This window comes from Dicentrarchus labrax, unplaced genomic scaffold (assembly GCF_905237075.1).
Source record: "Dicentrarchus labrax unplaced genomic scaffold, dlabrax2021, whole genome shotgun sequence".
Classification (NCBI taxonomy): domain Eukaryota; kingdom Metazoa; phylum Chordata; class Actinopteri; family Moronidae; genus Dicentrarchus; species Dicentrarchus labrax.
This window is the reverse complement of record NW_026136704.1, coordinates 5,823,197-5,843,162: the sequence shown is the minus strand read 5'-3', so window position 1 is coordinate 5,843,162 and position 19,966 is coordinate 5,823,197. Positions and strand designations below refer to the sequence as shown.

The window sequence follows — 19,966 nt, the reverse complement described above, 5'->3', positions numbered from 1 at the left end:
TTTCTGCCACACAATATTTTGTAAATATTTGTACGCCATATTTTTTTCAGTAAGAGATCTAAGCTACGATGCTCAGGTTGCTCACACCAGCCAGAAAGCTAATGTGTATGTTAACCATGCCTATGGAACTCTTTCTTTCATCATTGATTGGCCACTTGCCTTAGTTATGACTTTATGTCCAAACTTGTTAGAGTATGCCCCCAAATTATCAACAGATTTTAGTAACTGATTTAGTTACACACTAACTAGTAGTTGCTGAGCCTCTAGTGTCGACTTTACACCCCAATTTTGGAGAGAACTTAGACATAGCTGGTGCAATCTAGTGGAGGTTTTTATGTGTGTACCTCATTAGCACAATGTTTACAATTCAACATTCAACAATCCAGATTTTACCTAAATAGTCCATGAGCCAGGGGGGTTGATCGGTATCATCGGGGGGACAAATGCTATCATTGTTTTTTGGCAAGGTATACAGCCCTAGTACTAGAAAAATCACGATAGCAGTGCAGGGGTGGTAGTGAAATCACTTTTTTCAGCTCATGAAGTTACTAACCCCCTAAGATAAATTCCGTTTTTGAAATCTGGTGTATATCTGGTTTAGGCTCATGGTAGGGATATTGTCAATATTCTATAATATGGTGCTTGGTATCGTTGGAAAGGGGACCTTTTAGGCTTTCCTTTAAGCCCAGTACTGAATCTGTCTGACAAACACAGAGGTCACATGACTTCTTTAAACCAGAAATAATACACATTTTCTCACAATTTCCGCCTAAACTGTATGCTTTCTTTTATCTCTGGGGCATGAAAGAACACCAGGGACACAAAACTCAACAACTTCAATACTCAAGGCACTCTGATGATTCAGAAAATGTATAATATACCCATACTATTTATTTGTGAGAGCCTTAAATTAGACTTGTGCAGCCAGCACAAGTCTTCAAAATAGAATAGAGCGAATAGAATGGACAAATAGGATGGAGCCCTACTAGTTATAAAAGTCAATAAAGAAACAGGTTGTAAAGTCAATATATTTAATCAAGGACTGGTTTGTATGTTGATATCCATTATTTTATTCTCTAATCATCATCATTCTCCATGTCGTCCTCGTCTTAATCTCAACTTTCTACACAGGTCGCCTGGTTTTCACACTTTGTAACTAGTAACTGTAATTAATTACTTTTTAAAAGTAACTTGCCCAACACTGGAGGCAACACACACTGCGAGCTAACTATCAGGCTGGTATTTGGAGAAGATGTTTAGAAAAGGCCCCACAAGTACCAAGCCCTGTTGGCAGAGGATGGAAGATGGAGACAGAGGAGGAAGGTGAACAGTTGGTGCTGCACTGGATGGAAGGCCGGCCAGCACCTGAAGCTCTCCTGGATCTACTCGCCTGCAACTGCACAAAAAAATGTTCACTCGATGTATGTGTCTTGCAAATGGCCTCAGGTGCACAGACATGTGTAAACTGACAAAGTGTGAAAACCAGGCGACCTGTGTAGAAAGTTGAGATTAAGACGAGGACAACATGGAGAATGATGATGATTAGATAATAAAATAATGGACATCAACATACAAATATATAAATATATTGACTTTACAACCTGTTTCTTTATTGACTTTTACAACTAATAGGGCTCCTTCCTATTTGTCCATTCTATTCGCTCTATTCTAGTGCCTTGAGTATTGAAGTTGTTGAGTTTTGTGTCCCTGGTGTTCTTTCATGCCCCAGAGATAAAAGAAAGCATACAGTTTAGGTGGAAATTGTGAGAAAATGTGTATTATTTCTGGTTTAAAGAAGTCATGTGACCTCTGTGTTTGTCAGACAGATTCAGTACTGGGCTTAAATGAAAGCCTAAAAGGTCCCCTTTCCAACGATACCAAGCACCATATTATAGAATATTGACAATATCCCTACCATGAGCCTAAACCAGATATACACCAGAATTCAAAAACGGTATTTATCTTAGGGGGTTAGTAACTTCATGAGCTGAAAAAAGTGTTTTCGCTACCACCCCTGCACTGCTATCATGATTTTTCTAGTACTAGGGCTGTATACCTTGCCAAAAATCACTACGAGACTTTGTCCCCCCAGATGATACCGATGGCCAAAATTTGGGGCCCTGGCTCATGGACTAAAAGGATCATGCTCACACCCATTTTTCCAAAGTCGATGCAAGGTATTCTGAAAACACATAACCTGAAAGAGGCATGAAGACACACACTGCATCCAAAAATCCTATCATGATGGATAACAAAATATTGCAACGCCTACAATACATTTCAAACGGGATGCAACAATATTATTTAAGGAGGGTGCAATATATTGAGTATGATAATTAATATGCTATAATTCAGTCCTTGTCAAAGGAAGTTATGATGGGACTGGTAGCTTTGAATTAAAAGGGCAACATCTTATTAAGTCAGTATGAACAGTAAACTCAGCTACATCAGCCATTATAAGAACAAGTTCTACTTTAAATATTATAGAGAGCATAGAAGAGGTGTTTTGCAACCCTGCGACCTTGTCTGCAGTTTCCATCTCTGATTGTGGTCAGACCAATTTTTCTAACGATACCCAAAGGAAATAAACAAACAGGTGCTCTCTCCCTTCACCTCTTACACCGCAAATGTTTTCCGTTTGAGTCATAACAGTCTTGACAACATGACAAATTGCACAAAAATCATTCTTTCTTTGCGTCCTCATCCCCCTTTTGTGCCTCCCCTCAAATAAATGGAAAAGCAATCCAAATGCTTCAGAAGCGTATATTGGCTAACACTCCAAACTGGGTTACAGACAAACCCACCAAGCACTATTGGAATGGCACTCAACTTTTCCACAAAGAGAAAATCAAACCACACAACCCATTGAGCAACATCTAGTGCAGAAGCATCACACAGTCAAACTCATATTGTTCAAATTAGACAGATTTCTATAAGTTATTCTTGTATGGCAGGTGCTCCTTTACACAGTAAGCTGTATTCTGCTATACCCCGTACCCTCACAGTTGACAGTCTGCATTGGATATTTCTGTTTCACTGAGTTTGCATATTCTTGCCCCCTTGGGTGTTGTGTTGTTGTGCTGATGTACAGCACAAGTCCCTGCTTTTTGTGACCGGGGAGACACTTCCTGCTGGACTGGGAAATGGCAGGAAATAGTGTTGATGCTTTGCTGAAACATCACTGCTGCGTGATAAATTGCAGGCTAAGAGAGGACCTCCTGTCTGCAACACAGAAACACACACCACTAAACACACACGAAACCAGCTCTGCTGATAAGACTGTGACTTACGCCGTGACACTGATGCAATTCAGTTGAGACAGAGTAATGCTAGATTTAACAAGACACAGACCCGCTCATTAGTGTAACAGTACTTTCATATTGTCGTGTGTGTGTGTGTGTGTGTGTGTGTGTGTGTGTGTGTGTGTGTGTGTGTGTGTGTGTGTGTGTGTGTGTGTGTGTGTGTGTGTGTGTGTGTGTGTGTGTGTGTGTGTGAGACTGCATGTGAGTTAATAGCAGAGAATGTTAATAGCAAAATGGAGTGTGTTGGATTTAGTGGACTCCAGTGGTGTAGTGGTGTATCCTCCCTTTCCAAGCATGTATGAAAAACTACAGTGGTTGTAAAATGCTAAAGGCCCTATGTGAACCAGGTTCCTGGTGAACATGGTAAATGTGAAATATGCATCAGATTGTAAGCATTATCATTGTAAGCATGTTAGCATGCTGACCTTTAGCTCAAAGCACCAATGTGCCTAATACCGCTTTTGCAAAGCCTAGCATGACTGTAGACTCTTAGTCTTTTCTAACCTTCGAAGGTCAATATCAGCCTCAGAAATCCAGTATCAGTAAGGCTAAACTGTTTGTTTTGCACATATAGTAATGTTGAAACAAGAATGTCTAAAAATATTGTCTAAAATATTACTGTAGAAATAAGATTTTCCTCAAAAGGACCAGTGTGTAGGATTTAGTGGCATCTAGCGGTGTAGTAGCAGATTGCAATTCTGTTGCTTCACCCTTCCCTTACAAGCGAGAAGGAGAAACTACAGTGGCCACGAAATGTGCAAAAAGCAAAATCGCCCCTATCCAGTCACCGTTTGGTTTGTCTCGTCTGGGCTACTGTAGAAGCTGGTAGTTCAACATGGGGGACTCCATGGAAGGCGAACCGCGGCGTCTGTAGTTAAACAGCTCTTTCTAACACTAACAGATTCTGATATTCATGTGATTATACACTAATGAAAACATGGCTATGAATATTACATTCCATTTCTGACAATAGATCCTCCTAAATGTTACACACTGAATCTTTCATTGGAATTAAATGCTGAGCCCAAACCATTGGCAACATAATGTAGGGAGATTTCAACTGTGTAGAGCAACCATGAAGCAATTAATGTTACATACACACACAACAGCAGAACTTCTTGCTAAACTTGCTGGTTTAGATACCACTACTGGTTTTTCTCAGGTTTTCTTGGAAATATAAATACCATGAATAGGTATTTGGTGCGGACAATAATAGGCCCTGTGGCTGAGCGGACAAGATGTTTTAGGAAAATACCCAGATACCTAAAGAGTTCCAGGCTTTGTGCTTGGGAGCAACAAATCAGCCAGAAATGTTTGGACAGCAGTCCAACGGAGGAGAGGTCAAACTTCTAACAGTCAATGGACAGACATTCTTGAGTCTGTATCACCACTGAACTGAGATACAGTTCACCATTTTCCAACCCTGTTTTCATATCGACGTTGACTATAATACTGTACCATTTCTACCAGCAGTGGACAGCTAAACATTTACCACCAAAGAAATCATCACAGGAGGGAGTTTCAACCTAATGGAAACTACAGCCGCTCCTTTCTTAGATCCTCAGCTAAGGTCTCTAGGGATGGTGTGCAATGTAAACTCATTTTCTTCTCAGTGGTCTGAGTAATTTACCAATGTCTCAAAATTAGTGCTATCATGACTTATTGATGTTAGTACCTCTTTTATTGCGCTATTTAACACATTGAGAAATTGGGCATCTAAGCACCAGGAGGACCTTGAGACCACGCCTCCGCAGACTTTGAGAGATAAAAATAAAACAGAGAAATTGTGTCCCCTAGCTCAGACATACGCTATGCAACCCAAAGAGAGGAGCTGCAGAGCATGTCACCTGATAGCTCAGCTTGAGGAAAAGGATTTAATAAAACATATTCTGCTCCAAAAATAGCAGATGCCTTCCCAAGATATGAGAAGGGTTTGACGTTTGGCAAGGACATCACTGCCGAAGCAGAGACTGTGCTCACACACACGCACAAAGTTTATGTAATGTTAAGAGCGGTTCATCAATTAATTGTAACGGCGGTGGTTTCATCTCTGAATCTTTCTCCTGCCCACATGTCAAATTGTCTTTAAGCAAAGAGACTGGAAACCACATGTATGTGTATGGGGAAATGAAAGTCACTTCACAGAAAAAAACGTGTTTGACAATAAGAAATGCTAACTGTAATGTCTCCTGCTGTTGCAATCTACGACATCCCATATTCAAGGCCTTATGAAATACAATGTACACAAAACAGACTTTCTGTCTGTGATTAGATTTAAAAGGGGCACTCTGGGGATAAAGTATTTAGTATAATATACTTTCTGAAGTTGGGGGACTCAGAAGTAGATTAAAAGAAGAATGTCAGGGTTCAGCTTTAATGTTTTTTTAAGTTGTCCAGTCAATCAATTTTTACATTTATTAGTGGTTATCAAATAACAAAGACTATTTTAGTTGCCATGCGAGCGAGATGCTGTCAGCTCTTGTTATGGCACTCCAGCAATGTTTTCTGGAGACTTGACATGCCACTGAAAAATGACCCAGTTTTATCCGCCTTGCTCTCAAACTTGTGACAAACTGCGTAATACATAGTTGGAGAATAGAGTTTCACCCACATCCTCTAACGCCACCCAACTAAGCTCTTGATTCCAGGATAACTGAAATGCTTGCTTGCACTTAAGCTAATAAACTTTGACTTTACTCACCTTCACAGAGAGTTCGGTTACTAGATTTACCTGCACTGAGCAAGCGGGAAATCCTTATAGCTGAGCTCTGAATTGTAAAAATTTATGCATCACAGGCCGAGATATCCTGACTTTTAATCCTCAATTTGAGTCAAGTTCCAAAAATACTAGAGCCTACATTTCGCATTATGCAACTTATTGGCATGATTGAAGTCTTTTAAACTCTGCAACCCCAGTTTATAACAAGCTTTGTTATAAATTCCCCAGCCCAAGCTGAGATAACCCTAATAACATCACAATGACATCATCAGGGTTACGCACATTATACAACTCACAGACTGAGTAGTACTCATGACAAATACTGTACATAGACTTTGACATGTGAAATTGATGGAGGTTAAGGGGTCTTTGATTAGACATTGTTCCTGCAGGACTTTATTATGCAAAAGTCAGGAAAACGTTGCATTCTGCTCAACACTCCTGTAATTACAGTGTTGATGATTCCACAGAGATGCTAGTTTCCGTCTATTTCAGGGCAGCATGCAGATAATGGAGGGAACAGTTTTAATACTGACTGAATAATACTGTACTTTGGAAAATCAAAACAGCAGCAGTATGGACTCTTTAAAGGAATAGTTTGGCACTTTAGCAAATGCGGTTGTTCACTTTCTTGCAGAGAGTTAGATGGGAAGATCTAGGTCGCTCTAGTGGTATCAATCTTCGCACCCAGCTCTCACTAAAAAAGCAAATAAGCGTATTTCCCAGTATATTGAAGTATCCCTTGAAAATATTCTCTTGCAAAACTATACTTCCATCAGGATAAATTATTGAAGGTTCTAGTCGTTAAAAACTCTAAATAGTCTCTTTAAGGCTGATTAAGAACAAAATCATGAGCGTAGAAAATAGCTATGATCATGTCCTTGACAGTACTCACCCTTCTGGTGTTGTCCAGGACTTTGGGGTCAGGCCGGCCATAGTTGGGGGGGTTGGCGTGGGGGTCGTAGCCCAGTCTGGACAGCATGGGGGCGACGACAGCCATGTCCCTCACCACGTCAGCTGGGATCTTCCCCACCCATTTGGACAAGGCCTCCACATTGACAGGCTTGATGACCTGGTCTGTGGACCTCTCCACCCTAACAGCAGAAGAAACAAGTTGGTTTAAGCTGTGATCTGGAATAGAAAGTTAGTCATGTTTCATCAGTGTAGTTAGCACTGCTAGCGCAGCTTGTCCCCAAATGGCCCAGTTCACAACAGACCAGTCCATCTCTCAGCTCTGTTCACTGTAAACACCTAATTGGCTGTAATTGGATCATGAGAGACTATTAAAGATGGCTTCCTGGCCTCTGTCCCTCAGCAGGTCCCTGTTAAACATTTAGAATAAATGGCCTCTCACTGTCTCAGTGCATTCCCTCGTTAACATGCATCACATTTCATATGATTTACCATCTGTGCTCAGCTCTAACTCAAAATATGGGCTAAACATAGTTTCCTTGAGCTCAGTTTATCAGGTTTATCTCATAAACAATGTATAAAGTGAAAATAATGTTGAGAACTGTGCAAGGTCTTTAAGTTTTCAGACAAAGCTACAGTCAAAGTGACTTGTAACAAACATCATCTACAATGTTCCATATGCTGTTTTCTGGAAAACATCCACCCCATTTAAAAAAAGAAAATCAGACTTAAATTATTAATCACCGGCAATTACACATTCAACATTTTGGAGCTGCTGGACTACAGCTTTTATTTTCTGCAATGAGGAAAGTTTACCACCACTGACCAGCAGTAGATGTTTATGATTATGACTGCACTCTTTGAAGTGTAAGTATGCACCAAATGTGAAGCTATTGCAACGTCACACATTGGTTTGTGAGTAGTGTTTTGAAGCCTCAAGACTGGCATTTTGGCCTTCGTCATGATTGTTAGATGGAGCCAGTGAAGGTGGCGTACTGCAAGTTGAGCTGCTCTCTCAGTGCAGTTTCGACTCATCCGTAGCAGGAAACAATGGCGGTTCACCTGGTCACATATTTTCCTGTATTCCAGATAAACAGTACACTAAAATATATTTCCGAAAGGAGTTTATCTGAGAAATAGTCAACGCAGTAACAGTATTTGATCAGCAATGCCTAGCTTGCTCTGAGTTTTGTGCGGTGCACTGGACAGACTCACTGAGAATTACTTTTCAATCGACCAAAAGCATACGCGGCGACAGTTAGACAGAGCCATCGTCTATTTTACTTTAAATGGGACCATCATTTACTAAATGGACAGCATGCTGTGTGGAAAAAGACTGAAACTAGAGATTGAGACTATAAACTCAGTAGGAAACTGTTTACTGAGCTAATAAATCACCTGAGAAGTCAGCTCATTTTTCCATAAGATAGTATCTAATGGTTGGTATTATTTCTTTTAAATTGCAGCCAGTGGAGCTCCCCCTACTGGCCTTCACAAATAATGCAGGTTTTAAGACACTTCTGCATTGTCTTTACTTCACAGACCTGGAAGCTCTGTCCCTTATATTTACTGTCATTAGTGCCCTCAACACTGACTGGAGTGATTGACAGACTGACCACAGCAGTATAATAGAAACAGCGAGCTATGAGCAAGCTGCTATGAGACGTTCCGTGTCTACACTGGAATCACGGAGAGCTTTCATAGTCACAAGAAGAACATTCACAGACATTTGTAAAAGTTTCTGTGCGGTACCCGTGTTGTAGCTAAGCTAGCAGATGTGTTGTAGCTAAGATAACGGCTCAGACTGTCTGGTTTGTGCATTTAAAGTCCGAACTATTGCCCCAAAATAGAAAAGTACTTAGGGTTAGCAAAAACTCCTGTGAATGATGCCAGGAGGCTGGGGGAGGTGGGCAGTCCTCTGAATAGATGGCGTAACACTGTTTTTTATACGGTTGACTATCTCAGCATTGGACTTACAAGGTACTAGTGTTGCACGGTGCACCAGTTGCATTCCAGATTTGTAAGAGACGTATTTCATATTGGTGTGTGCAACGCATGCTTCCAGTGCCTCCCTATGGACGTCTGTGTTTTTTCTCCTCACGCACGCAGCAAAGAAGCTGCAGCGGTCATGTGACAAACATTATAGCGAGATGGCTGCATGTGCGAGCACAAGTGATACCGTGGCCGCCGGTCCACGACTGGTAGAAAAAGATGACGCGAGGAGTGAAATATGGAAGTACTTTGCCTACCTTGCTGACAGCGAGGGCAAAGCTACCGATGAGTCAAGACCGGTTTGTCGTCAGTGAAACAAACAAATGCAAACAAAGGGAGCAAACACCTCGAACCTGGAGAAACACTTGGCCAACAAGCATGCCGAGTTGTACAAGGAGTTTAAAGACCGACAGGTTAGTATGTGAAAGATAACACGATTATGTTCGTGCCCTTAAATAAGTCAAATGAGTAGGCTATGGTTTATTTTGTGAGAAGTCACTATTTTGCACCACCGTAGTTTGACGAGGCTATCTAGAGAAATAGTAGGCTAACTAACACCAGCATTGATGCATTTTATTACAGTACAGTCATATAATTTAGTTTACAGCACAAGAAACATGTTAAACCAAAGCATACACTTACAGAATCCTATAAGTAGATTCTATTAGTGCAGTAAACCTCTGTAACTGACTTGGATCTGGAGGACAAACATCAGCTTTGTTGCTAAAATGCCAGAAAACAGTGAAATAATCCTATCACAGCACAGTAGCTGAAATAGTATGTTTGTGCCATTTATTTGTCAATTCACTAATTGTTCACTAACAGCTGTAATGGATGATAAATTGTGACTTGGGGACTCATGGGTGGAGTTCACCCATGGCAAATATGGACTGGACATAATGTAGAAAGGTAGTGATTTATTTTTAAGGTCACAGTTTACAGTGCATGTTAAAGATTAAGACTACATGAATTCTTGAACTATCCTAGACAGAAATGTATTCAGGCACACAGAAAGTGAATGCAACCATATGAAACCAGTGAAAGTGGAACAGTGAACTGGAACATTGGTAAAAGGGATTCCTAACCTGTATAATCAATGTTAAGTCAGCTGGGGAAATGCACATTTTACACACTTTTTCTACTATCCAAGTGACAAAAAAGTGACACATTTACATTCCTGAAAGGTAATCCTAATCTTCTCTGTGGATTAGTGGCATTAGAGCCGCGGTTCTCAAAGTGTTGGGTGCGCCCCACTGGTGGGGAATAGAGACGTGACAGGTGGGGCACACCAAACGGGAGGAAATTTTCCTTTTTATGCCTTTATATCTTTATCCAGACATCCCAACTGTCCCGGAAGTTCCGGGAGTCTCCCGCATATTGACAGCGGCTCCTTGATGCCCGCAAATGAGATCCAATCTCCCGGAATCTGGAGCAAGACCGCGCACTAGACTAGAGAGTGACTGCTCGCGTGTGTGTGTGTGTGTGTGTGTGTGTGTGTGTGTGACTATAAATGCAGCGCGTGTGAGAGGAAACCGTCCTTATAGCTGTGTGTTGCCGCTTATTAGACCGATCACCCCCGGGGACACCAAGTGTAACAGGAGTTCTTTTTGCAGGTTGGGATGTCTGCTTTATCAATGCCTTTCTTGACATGACACAAAGTAATCATTACTAGCCTACATGCAGTCTAAATTTAAAAAAAAATGTATGTATGTATTATAATCTATTTTTGAACTTGATACAAATTTTGACACAGCTGCACTTTTATTTTCTTTATTTTTGTTATTTGATGTAGATAGTTAGTTTGTATTTAGATACAACTTGTTACTATACTGATACTACTTGTTACTTCAATAAATTGGAACATTTTAAGCTTGTTGCATATTTCATTAGCATTGTGTTGGGGTGATGGGAGCAGGTGGGGCTTGAAAATTCCCCCTTGGCCAAAGTGGGGAATGACCGAAAAAGTTTGAGAACCACTGCATCAGAGGCAGAGCGGGTCGTTCCTTAATCGGAAGGTTGTGGGTTTGATCCCCGGCTCCTGGTGCCACATGTCGAAGTATCCTTGAGCAAGATACTGAAACCCAAATTACTCCCGATGCCATGCATCGGTGAGTGAATGTGTATGAATGTTAGTTTCTGTTTGATAGACTTTGGCATCATCTGTGTGAATGTGTGTGAAAGGGTGAATGTGGCACGTAGTGTAAAAGGGCTTTGAGTGGTCGGAAGACTAGAAAGGCGCTATACAAGTACAGGTCCATTTACCATTTACCATTAGTCTGTGCAATAGTAGTTAGTTTTCCAAAATTCTTTTACACAAATAAATTAACAGCATCTCCTACTTTTCAGCCAGACTGTGCACAGGCGACAGAGGAAAACTGTGTGCTTTCAATTTTTACTATTCATTAAAACGTGACATTCACAAAGAGTTGGAATTTTAAAATTGTACGAAGAACATTTCATTCTTGCTGAAATAAAAGTCCTATGGTGTACTGAAACCAAATTTCTATCTATTTTTTTCTGTCTATTTACTGTCTGCAGTCCAGCTTCTCCGTCCCTATGTTTCCTGTCTGACTCTATACCTCAATATGGCAATTCACTTTCCTTATAATCCATTTACTTTGCAATTGAATCTTTACACTGTACGAGTATAGTCTCCTGCATGATTAATAGAGTGAGCTGGTTTTGTCATCTCAGGAGGATGGTGGAGATGGTTTCTGAGAGACGGGCCATGATCCAAAGATCCACTCTGCAACAAATGGGCAGGGAATCACTTTAGGTAACTCCATCAAGACCCAAGAGGCTGCTAAGTGTTGACGTGGAACATAAACTGATAAAGACAAAGACTGAGTGTAGCGAACGTGGCTCAGCTTGACCATCGTGTTAGACATAGGCAATCTTATTGACAAAAGAACAGAGAATCCCCTCTACACAGCAACACACATACACACATTTAATTTAGCCATAAATAAAATCTATATCATACAAAAACCTCTGAGCTTTCTGAAAACAGCTGTAAACTGTTTTAGGAGTTGCATCATCTGTGACCTGCTTATTTTTTGTTATAAAATGACCCCCCCCGCAACTAGTCAACTTTAGCATTAGTCGGATAAGTCACAGAAAAAAATGTCAAACTCCGTTCAGGATCTACACCTTGTCACTGGAACAAAAGTATGAGGAGATTGTTGCAAGATGGACTTTTATCTTGAAACACATAGGGAGCTACCGTGTTACCGGTGCACTGTTGCAGATGCTAACTGTACTAGCTGCTGCCACTAGCTAGTTAGCGGCCCTATTAATTGACTGTACCCGGCCTGGGAGCTCCAAGGACAGGGGAGTTACTAGCATAGGAGCTGGAGGAACCAGGGGGGAATTCTGCCATGGTGCGGGGCAGGAATGTGCGACAGAACTGGAACGGACCAACAGAGGCCAGCTGATTTACAGCAGCTCCGAATAGAACTATTATGACTCTGGGGAGGAAAATACGGTGGGTTCAGGAAGCGAAAGGAGAGCCAGACAGCGAGTTTGGAGCAGGTCCATTTGTATGCAACGGTTAACGTGAAGTTGGGAGTTATTTATTCCGTGTTTCGAGACTTTTGCGATGCTATACTGTACAGGATAGTAGTAGACAATAGACTATGCTTCATTTTATAAGGTCACAAGACAAAAATGTTGGGAACGTCTGGTTCTGGAATTACCACTAGCTATGTGTTTCCTTTGCAAAGATGATTTTCTTAGTATTTTAAATCCAGAATTGTTTACATCCGTATTTATTTGCTAGCGGTCTTCTTCTTTCCTGCATTGCGGCATATTTTACATTTCTAACAGAACATTTTGGGGCACTCAACATTTCCAGGTTCACAATGGGGCTCAACTGGCTGGCAAATACACTGTAGTGGCGGTTCTTTATCAAAGACACTATCTTTGGCTAAGTATAATAGTACAGACACTGGCATACATAGAGAATATTAACATTAACCAGTACTTTAATTTACTGTATGTCCAACTCACAACACCATCAGTTGCTCAGTGTTCACAGTGGTTACAGCTTGTTAACATATGGATAACCTAAGTTATAACTGAAATTGCAGTTTTTGCCATTGGAAATTTGCACTTATTGAAATCACAATATTTGTGATTAATTGTTGAGCCATAATAGTGTTTGACATCAATGTCACTGAAGGGGTGCAAAACAGGGTGTGTTTGGAGCAGTACTAGGACTGAAGGCCAGACACAGATACTCAGTACAATAAAATTAGGCAAACAATCCACGGGTATAAATATCCCATCTGTTTGTTTGCTGTCATCAATCTAAAATCATTTGCACCCACACTGCTCATCCAGTGACGCACAAGCACTCCTCTTCTCTGCTTTAAATGTGATGTGACAAAAAACCTTTCCGCCCGTCACATGACCACTTCCCTTCAGGCTGATGCTCTTAATGGCCTCCAGCTTGTCAATTATTCATTGCTGGGCCTCCTTTACCCAAGGTGGTGTTCTGTATCACCAATGGCTGATAAGAGAGAATCGGATAGAGACATCAAGATCACAAATAGGATGGAGAGTTAGGGAGGAGGGATGGAATGGCTCCCTGTTCTGGGATAAGTAATGGAGCAAGCAGCTCAGCTAGGCAGGGCCTCCACTAAATCAAGGCCTAGTAATTGATGTTAATGCTAAGACAAGGTCCCGCTCTGGGGCCTGGTTGCCCACTGATTGAGATTTTCATGTAGATAGAGACCCAACGCTGCGGGATTGTGGAGAGCGAAGAGTGCTCGTGGTTGTAGAGGGCAAGAGGCATTTTCTGCCAGGTGTCATGGGGGTTGACTTTAATGCACTGTGGGTAAAGTACTTGAGAGGAGGTGGGGCAAAATGTTTATGATGTTAAAAGGTAGTTGTGCTGCCCTGAAGGCTACTTGTGGCTGGCCTCCTCTAACATCAAATTGTATCAGGACCCATTTACAGGAAAGGTATGATGTTAAGCCAAAGCCTGTAATAGCAGACTGTATGCTGAATAAAAACTACTGTAGAACGCATTCAGAGTAAACCCTGAAAGACTTATTATACACATAAAGCACAGATACATTCATGCATTAAGTTCTAACTTAAACAAGCTTGTCAAGAATTCTCATCATGGAATCATAAGTCTTCAAGAAAATAACCTCTCTCACACAGAAAAATGTTCTATTCAGTGGCCCGTTTCACCAATTTTGAAACATGTTAATCTCATGTTAACTTTCACATGTTTAACCAATGGATGAGCAAGTGAGAGGACAGTAAAACACTAAAATGTATCTGCAATTTGGGAGTAACAATGATTTGTGAAATGCAATGCTGGCACCAAAGGGTTCTCAATAGCAAAGTTGAATATATCGGCACTCGCTGGTTGGTGGAGTGACGCTGGCCAGTTGGAAAATATCCATATATCGCCCAACTATACTTAATAGTAATTCTTTTTCTGTCCTGGTATAAACGCAATGCAGTATAGTAGTCCGGTTCCAGACCTTAAAATCTTAATACATTTTTTCAGCAAATCAAATAGTGTTTAATGCAGAGCTGAAGAGATTTGTCCAAAATTCCATTAGTTGTTTCAACGGAAAATAAATTGCAGACTATTTTGATAAGCAGTTTCAAAATTGTGAAACAGTTGCTGATTCCAGCTCCTTAAATATTGGTATTTGCTGCTTTTCTGTGTTTTATATCGCTGTAAGTTGAAGTTTTGGACTCAACACACAATCTGAATACGCCACAGTGGGCTCCAGCTATGGGCCTTTTTTCACAATTCTTTTCATTGGTTGGTGAACATTTCAGGCTTAAGAATGACGAAGTATTCTTCCTGTGACCAAATAAAAAAAAAAATCGTATGATGTGTTGATAAGATTGACACAGCTGTACACACTTCTAAGTCCACACAAAACACAGCTCTTACACTGGCGTTATTTCTCTGATCAATGTGACACTTTGTGTTAAGCGAAAATGGTGCAGAAGTGACACGGATGTCAGTCTCTGGAAGACAATGTCAGGAAAAATGAGGTGAAAGCCAATTGGAAATGTAAGTAACAGGCCCATAGTATGGAGCCGTGGCTTTAAATAATGTGCCAAAGAGGGTATTTTGATTGAAATTCAGTGGTATGGAGGAACTATGCGAGGTCAGTCCGACTGTGATTCTGCCTAGAAATCAGTGTTGTATCTGAAAGGGTCCTGGACTTTGTCCCTGGTTGTGCTTGTTAACAGTGGAGTTTGATGAAGACATGCAGGACAAGGCAGTGTCTCCATGTCTATCTTAAGCTCAACTCAGAGGGCTCTGGTTAAGGTCTGCATTCATTAATATTTGATAGGAATCAATTTGTGGAGGGGTGACGTGTGCACTAAATGACCACAGATCTGCATCTGGATCCCAAAGAGCTTTATCACTCCCACTCCCTAGTACATTTTGGCCTCACGTTTGTTTTTCTGTTTCAAGAAGCACAGCATTCTATAGTTGCGCTAGGAAAGAGGTTAAACACACAATCCCTGCTTTATTCAAACATGACCTCTGAAGATTATTTCCCCATGTCTGGACACAACTGATGATGAAAGAGTGTTATCAGAGACAAGGACATTGTGGTCTTTCTCTGAAACTCAAGAGTCCTTACCACTGAATTGTAGTGGTCCACTGTTGTAGCAGCATGGCTCAGAAAGCACTCGAGGGTCTCCATGGTTATCTCGACTTGAACCACAACACGCCTGACAGCATCTTAAGATGTGCCTTTGAGTTTTTCAGCTTGGTTTACAGGATTCATCTTCCCTCTAAAATCTGATCTGAAATTCTTATTTAAAATTTTACAATAATAAAATAAATGTAGGCTATTACACTTGTAAGAACATACGAGCTGTAGCTCAAAGTTGGCACACCTTACTTTTCATGAGAAACCAGATCCAATTGCAGGATGTCCTAGTTCTATTAAGTTCTATTAAATTCTGTTCTATTAACTATTACATTGATAAAATGTTATTATTGACGCATGAATAAAACTTAAATTGGCAACATTAATTTATATAGGCGACGTTTCTCATTTTAACTTGCAATGCCGAGGGTTAGACCTGGCAAAAACAACTTTTCGTACATTTCTCTTTGCTAATGATAAAGAGTTAGAGTCTGAGCTTAGTAAATCCATGTATTTTACCAGGAGGTCAGAATTGAATCCCTTGCACCGGTGCACATAAAAATATTCAATATATAATATTTTGCACACCGAAATGCTCACACTGTAGAGCATGGCGTGAATAAAACAGTACAGTAAATACGATACCGATCCATTAAAATCTGCCTGGATCAGCCTCCGATACTGATACTTAGGATCAGTTTGGGAAATCTCTATTGAAGTTGATACAAATGAAAAAGCCTTTTAGTTGCAGAGTTAGATTGGTTTTTATTTTTAAGAATTGTTAAGAACTGCAGTACACAACAGTGCATTCCAAAGACTGGCTGGAAAAATTCAATGTGCCAGACTACAGCTTTTGTACACCTTGACCTATTATTTAAATCTTTAGCACAATGGACCAGTCACTGCTAATGATTTACATGCACCTCTTACCAAACAAAGAAGGATGACTGTCTCTACTGGTTAGTTAACAACACTGTGTATTGTGCTTAGATAAGCTCTGTAATCTGATCAGATATTAAACAAAAAATAGATATAGCCGTCACTAGCAACATCAAACAACAAGTAATCACCAAACACAAAGACTCAAGTACAGTGTCTGCAGGTTTATCTAGGCTTCACCCAAAAGTCGACACTATATATTGGTTGTCTATCAGGTTATGATGTTATAAATGTGGAACAGAATGTTTCTTTAGTCTGACTGTTGAAACATTTGGTGTAAGTTGGGCTGCAACAAGAAAGAAACGGACTCAAAGACTTAACTGATCTCAAATACAGTGATGAAAAGGGATGAAGTCATAAAGTGAAAGGAGCCGAGCACACTCAGTTGGATAGACATCTCTGTAACTCCACGGTTTTACTAGATTTGTGGTGAAAGTGGATCTGGCTACAGCTGCCTTGTCTTACTCATTCTTTGGCTCCCTTCTTTTCCCATGACCTCATCTACAACCACAAAAGTAGAACATGGCAATTGTTTCCAGGTCATAGGGCAACATATAAAGTCAAAGAAAATTCTAAAGAGATAAGCATTTTGGTAGTTGTATCCTTATTGGGTACAACATTTTAAATCACTTCAACAGTTCAAATGATCAAATGTGCTTAAGTCATATTGTCTAGATGTTGGTATTATGAACAGGTTTATCACATGATTTCTTCTTAATGTAGTATGGACTTTATGGTTAACAAGGGGGTGGTACTTCAAGCACAACAAGTAGGTTCAAGCTCATGTGTCAGCAAATATCAGCACTGCTGAAGAGTCCTTGGGAGAGTCTCCAATGTTTGACATCACTGAAGAGAGGCCAGAAAAAATAGCATTCCTCTATAGGCTTGAATTATTTATCATTGTAGCTGTGTATGGATGTTAGCTTTTGTCAAATGACTTGTTTGTTTGATGCCTTTGTCCCATGGGCCAAATCCCACACTCCAACAAAAATATATCACCCCCTGATGAAAGTTGATCTTCTATTTTCATAAATCTACTGAAGATAAACTATATTTATATAAAACTATAAATACAAGGATCAAGTTAATGCTCTACTAACATCCCATTAAGAGAGGCATGCAAAACAAGGCTACAGTGCCTCGTTCGGAAGTGTGCTGTTTGAACAGTGCATAGTGCTAAAACAAAGTAAAATAAACTTATGACGATTAATAACACAAATAAAAAATATAAAATCACTTTATATGAAAGAAACAGGTAACAGTTTAATTCCACAGGTTTACCCTGACCAAAACCAAGTTTGTGTATACATTAGAGTTGGGACAGAAGAGATCCAATATCAGTATCAGGTGCTGATACTGACGTAATTCACTCAATATTATTGGATAATTCAGGTATTGGAAGCAGCAGCAGTTTCAGTGCTCCATCTGTGTCTACACAGGATGTGTTCAGGCACAGTGCTGAGTGTAGGTCAGCCATGTTTTGGCAGCTCTCAGAGCCCAAAACACAATCACTGTAGTGAAAAGGAAAGGTAAAAATACACTCTAAACATGGGTGAGACACTGCGTAGGGTAGTACATGCATTTAGGGCTGCAGCTAATGATTACTGTTATTATCGATTTCTCTGCAGACAATTTCTTCAACTAATCGATGAATTGTTTGGTCTAAAATGTGTCAGAAAACAGTCCTTGTTGACATATTGAATGTACCGTTTTGTCTAACCAACAGCCCAAAACCTCAAGATAGTCAGTTTACAATGATATAAAACAGAAAAAACACCTCATCAGTCATTTTCTGTTGCATTCAAACATTACTGAAACAGGACACTGTGTTGTGTGTGGTCATTTACATCTCTTGTCTTGTACTGTACAACAGAACATACCTTTGTGTATGTGAGTCTCTTTCAGCAAAATAAATACAAACATAAGCTGCTATTAACCCTCACTTAATAAATAAATATATATATATATATATATTACATAAGTTTTACACCATGCCTGTAAAACACTGGCCCTCCTGTTGAACACTGCTGAAAAAAATAACTGAAATAATTGCTGACCCCTGCACGACATTGTCATCGCTGCTGCCCTTTTGTTTTCTCCTCAAAGTCAAACACACAACACAAAGTCATGGAACGCAAGAAGGGAAACAGAAGGAAAAGATAATCGAAATATGTAGTCAATTAGAAATGTCCAACTGGAGGACAGAAATCTAGCTTGACGTTTTACTACAGAGGAAGTAGAATGCTTTCATTTAAAAGTGCAGTAAAGGCAAAAGGCATTTAGAGGGAAAATTGCTCAATGAATGCATAGCTTTTTGAATAAAAACCATGAGTGTTCTCATATGCAGACAATAACAAAACGTGGCCTAAATGTCTCCAGAGGATATAGTGTGTGTTCTGGTGCTACGTGGCAGGAAGAGGGTGGTAGCCCGGGGGGGTCGGCAGACAGAGGCGAGGAATGAGGTTGCACCCCTTCAGTGTTTCCTCAATGACTTCCAGAGTCCAACCTCCCAAATCACTGAAACCAAAACATCTCTGACACCGGGCAGGGCCATTAGGAAACCTTCTTACAGTACAGTAGTGTAGACATAATCTCGTGTGTTTTAAGTCACTAATGAGTAGGTTCCTCCCTGTGCACAGCAGCAGGATGTTGAATTTTCAAATAGATGTAATGATGGAAAGTCTGGAGGCTTTGTGAAAACATACGAAGGATACATTTCAAGGCCAGAGGCACATGCTTATTTTCATGGCCTGCATGAAGTTAGTAAATAGAAAATGATACCTACGACTTGACATACTGCTTCCTACATGTCATTTTTCGCCAGGTTAATAGCCAGTACATATTTTCTAATTAAGTAGTGAAAGGCTAAGTAGACATAGTAATGTCCAAGCCCATTTCTACTGCACTGGGAAATGTGATGTATGGCAGGCCCCATCCACAATGTGGAGCTTGTGTGGCTGGCACAGATTTATTTAACCCCTGTTACATTAGAAATGAGCTAGTTCTTGAACCTACAGCTGTAGAGGAAACATGTAGTGACCTACATATGAAGCTTGTGCAGAAATTGCTGCTCATTATCAGGATCAACACAGATACATTTGCTATCACAAAGATAGTAGACAGCTTCCTGACACTGCATTCCAAATGGGTTAAGTGTCCAAAATGGAAGGAACCTCTGACAAAAAAAGAACTGAAAATGAGTCACAGCATGACACTGATGGATGGTGATTTACTGTGTCCTTACTGGTAGTGACCATTTTAGAGTTCTGGAAGTAAACACACAGAGGAGGCCATTGACCCCCATTTTACAAGGCAATGCACTCAACCTTAATAGAAAAAACAAGAAACAACTAGAAGACAATGGAGCTATTTCAGTTTGAGGGAATGTCTTAAAGATAAAATATATTCTTGAACGGCAATGCCACGGCCTATATTCTAATTATTCTGAAATTAAAGACTTC

The 19,966-nt window shown here is 40.3% G+C and overlaps 1 protein-coding gene across 2 annotated transcripts in view; it reads right to left on the bottom strand.

The window, feature by feature from the left end:
• Window positions 1-19,966, bottom strand: part of tpst1 (tyrosylprotein sulfotransferase 1) — a 50,549-nt gene that overhangs the window by 14,552 nt on the left and 16,031 nt on the right. For both annotated transcript variants that reach the window (XM_051397622.1, XM_051397623.1), the window contains exon 3: window positions 6,917-7,115. In XM_051397622.1, the coding sequence (XP_051253582.1) occupies window positions 6,917-7,115 (199 nt within the window). The remainder of the gene's footprint in view (window positions 1-6,916; window positions 7,116-19,966) is intronic.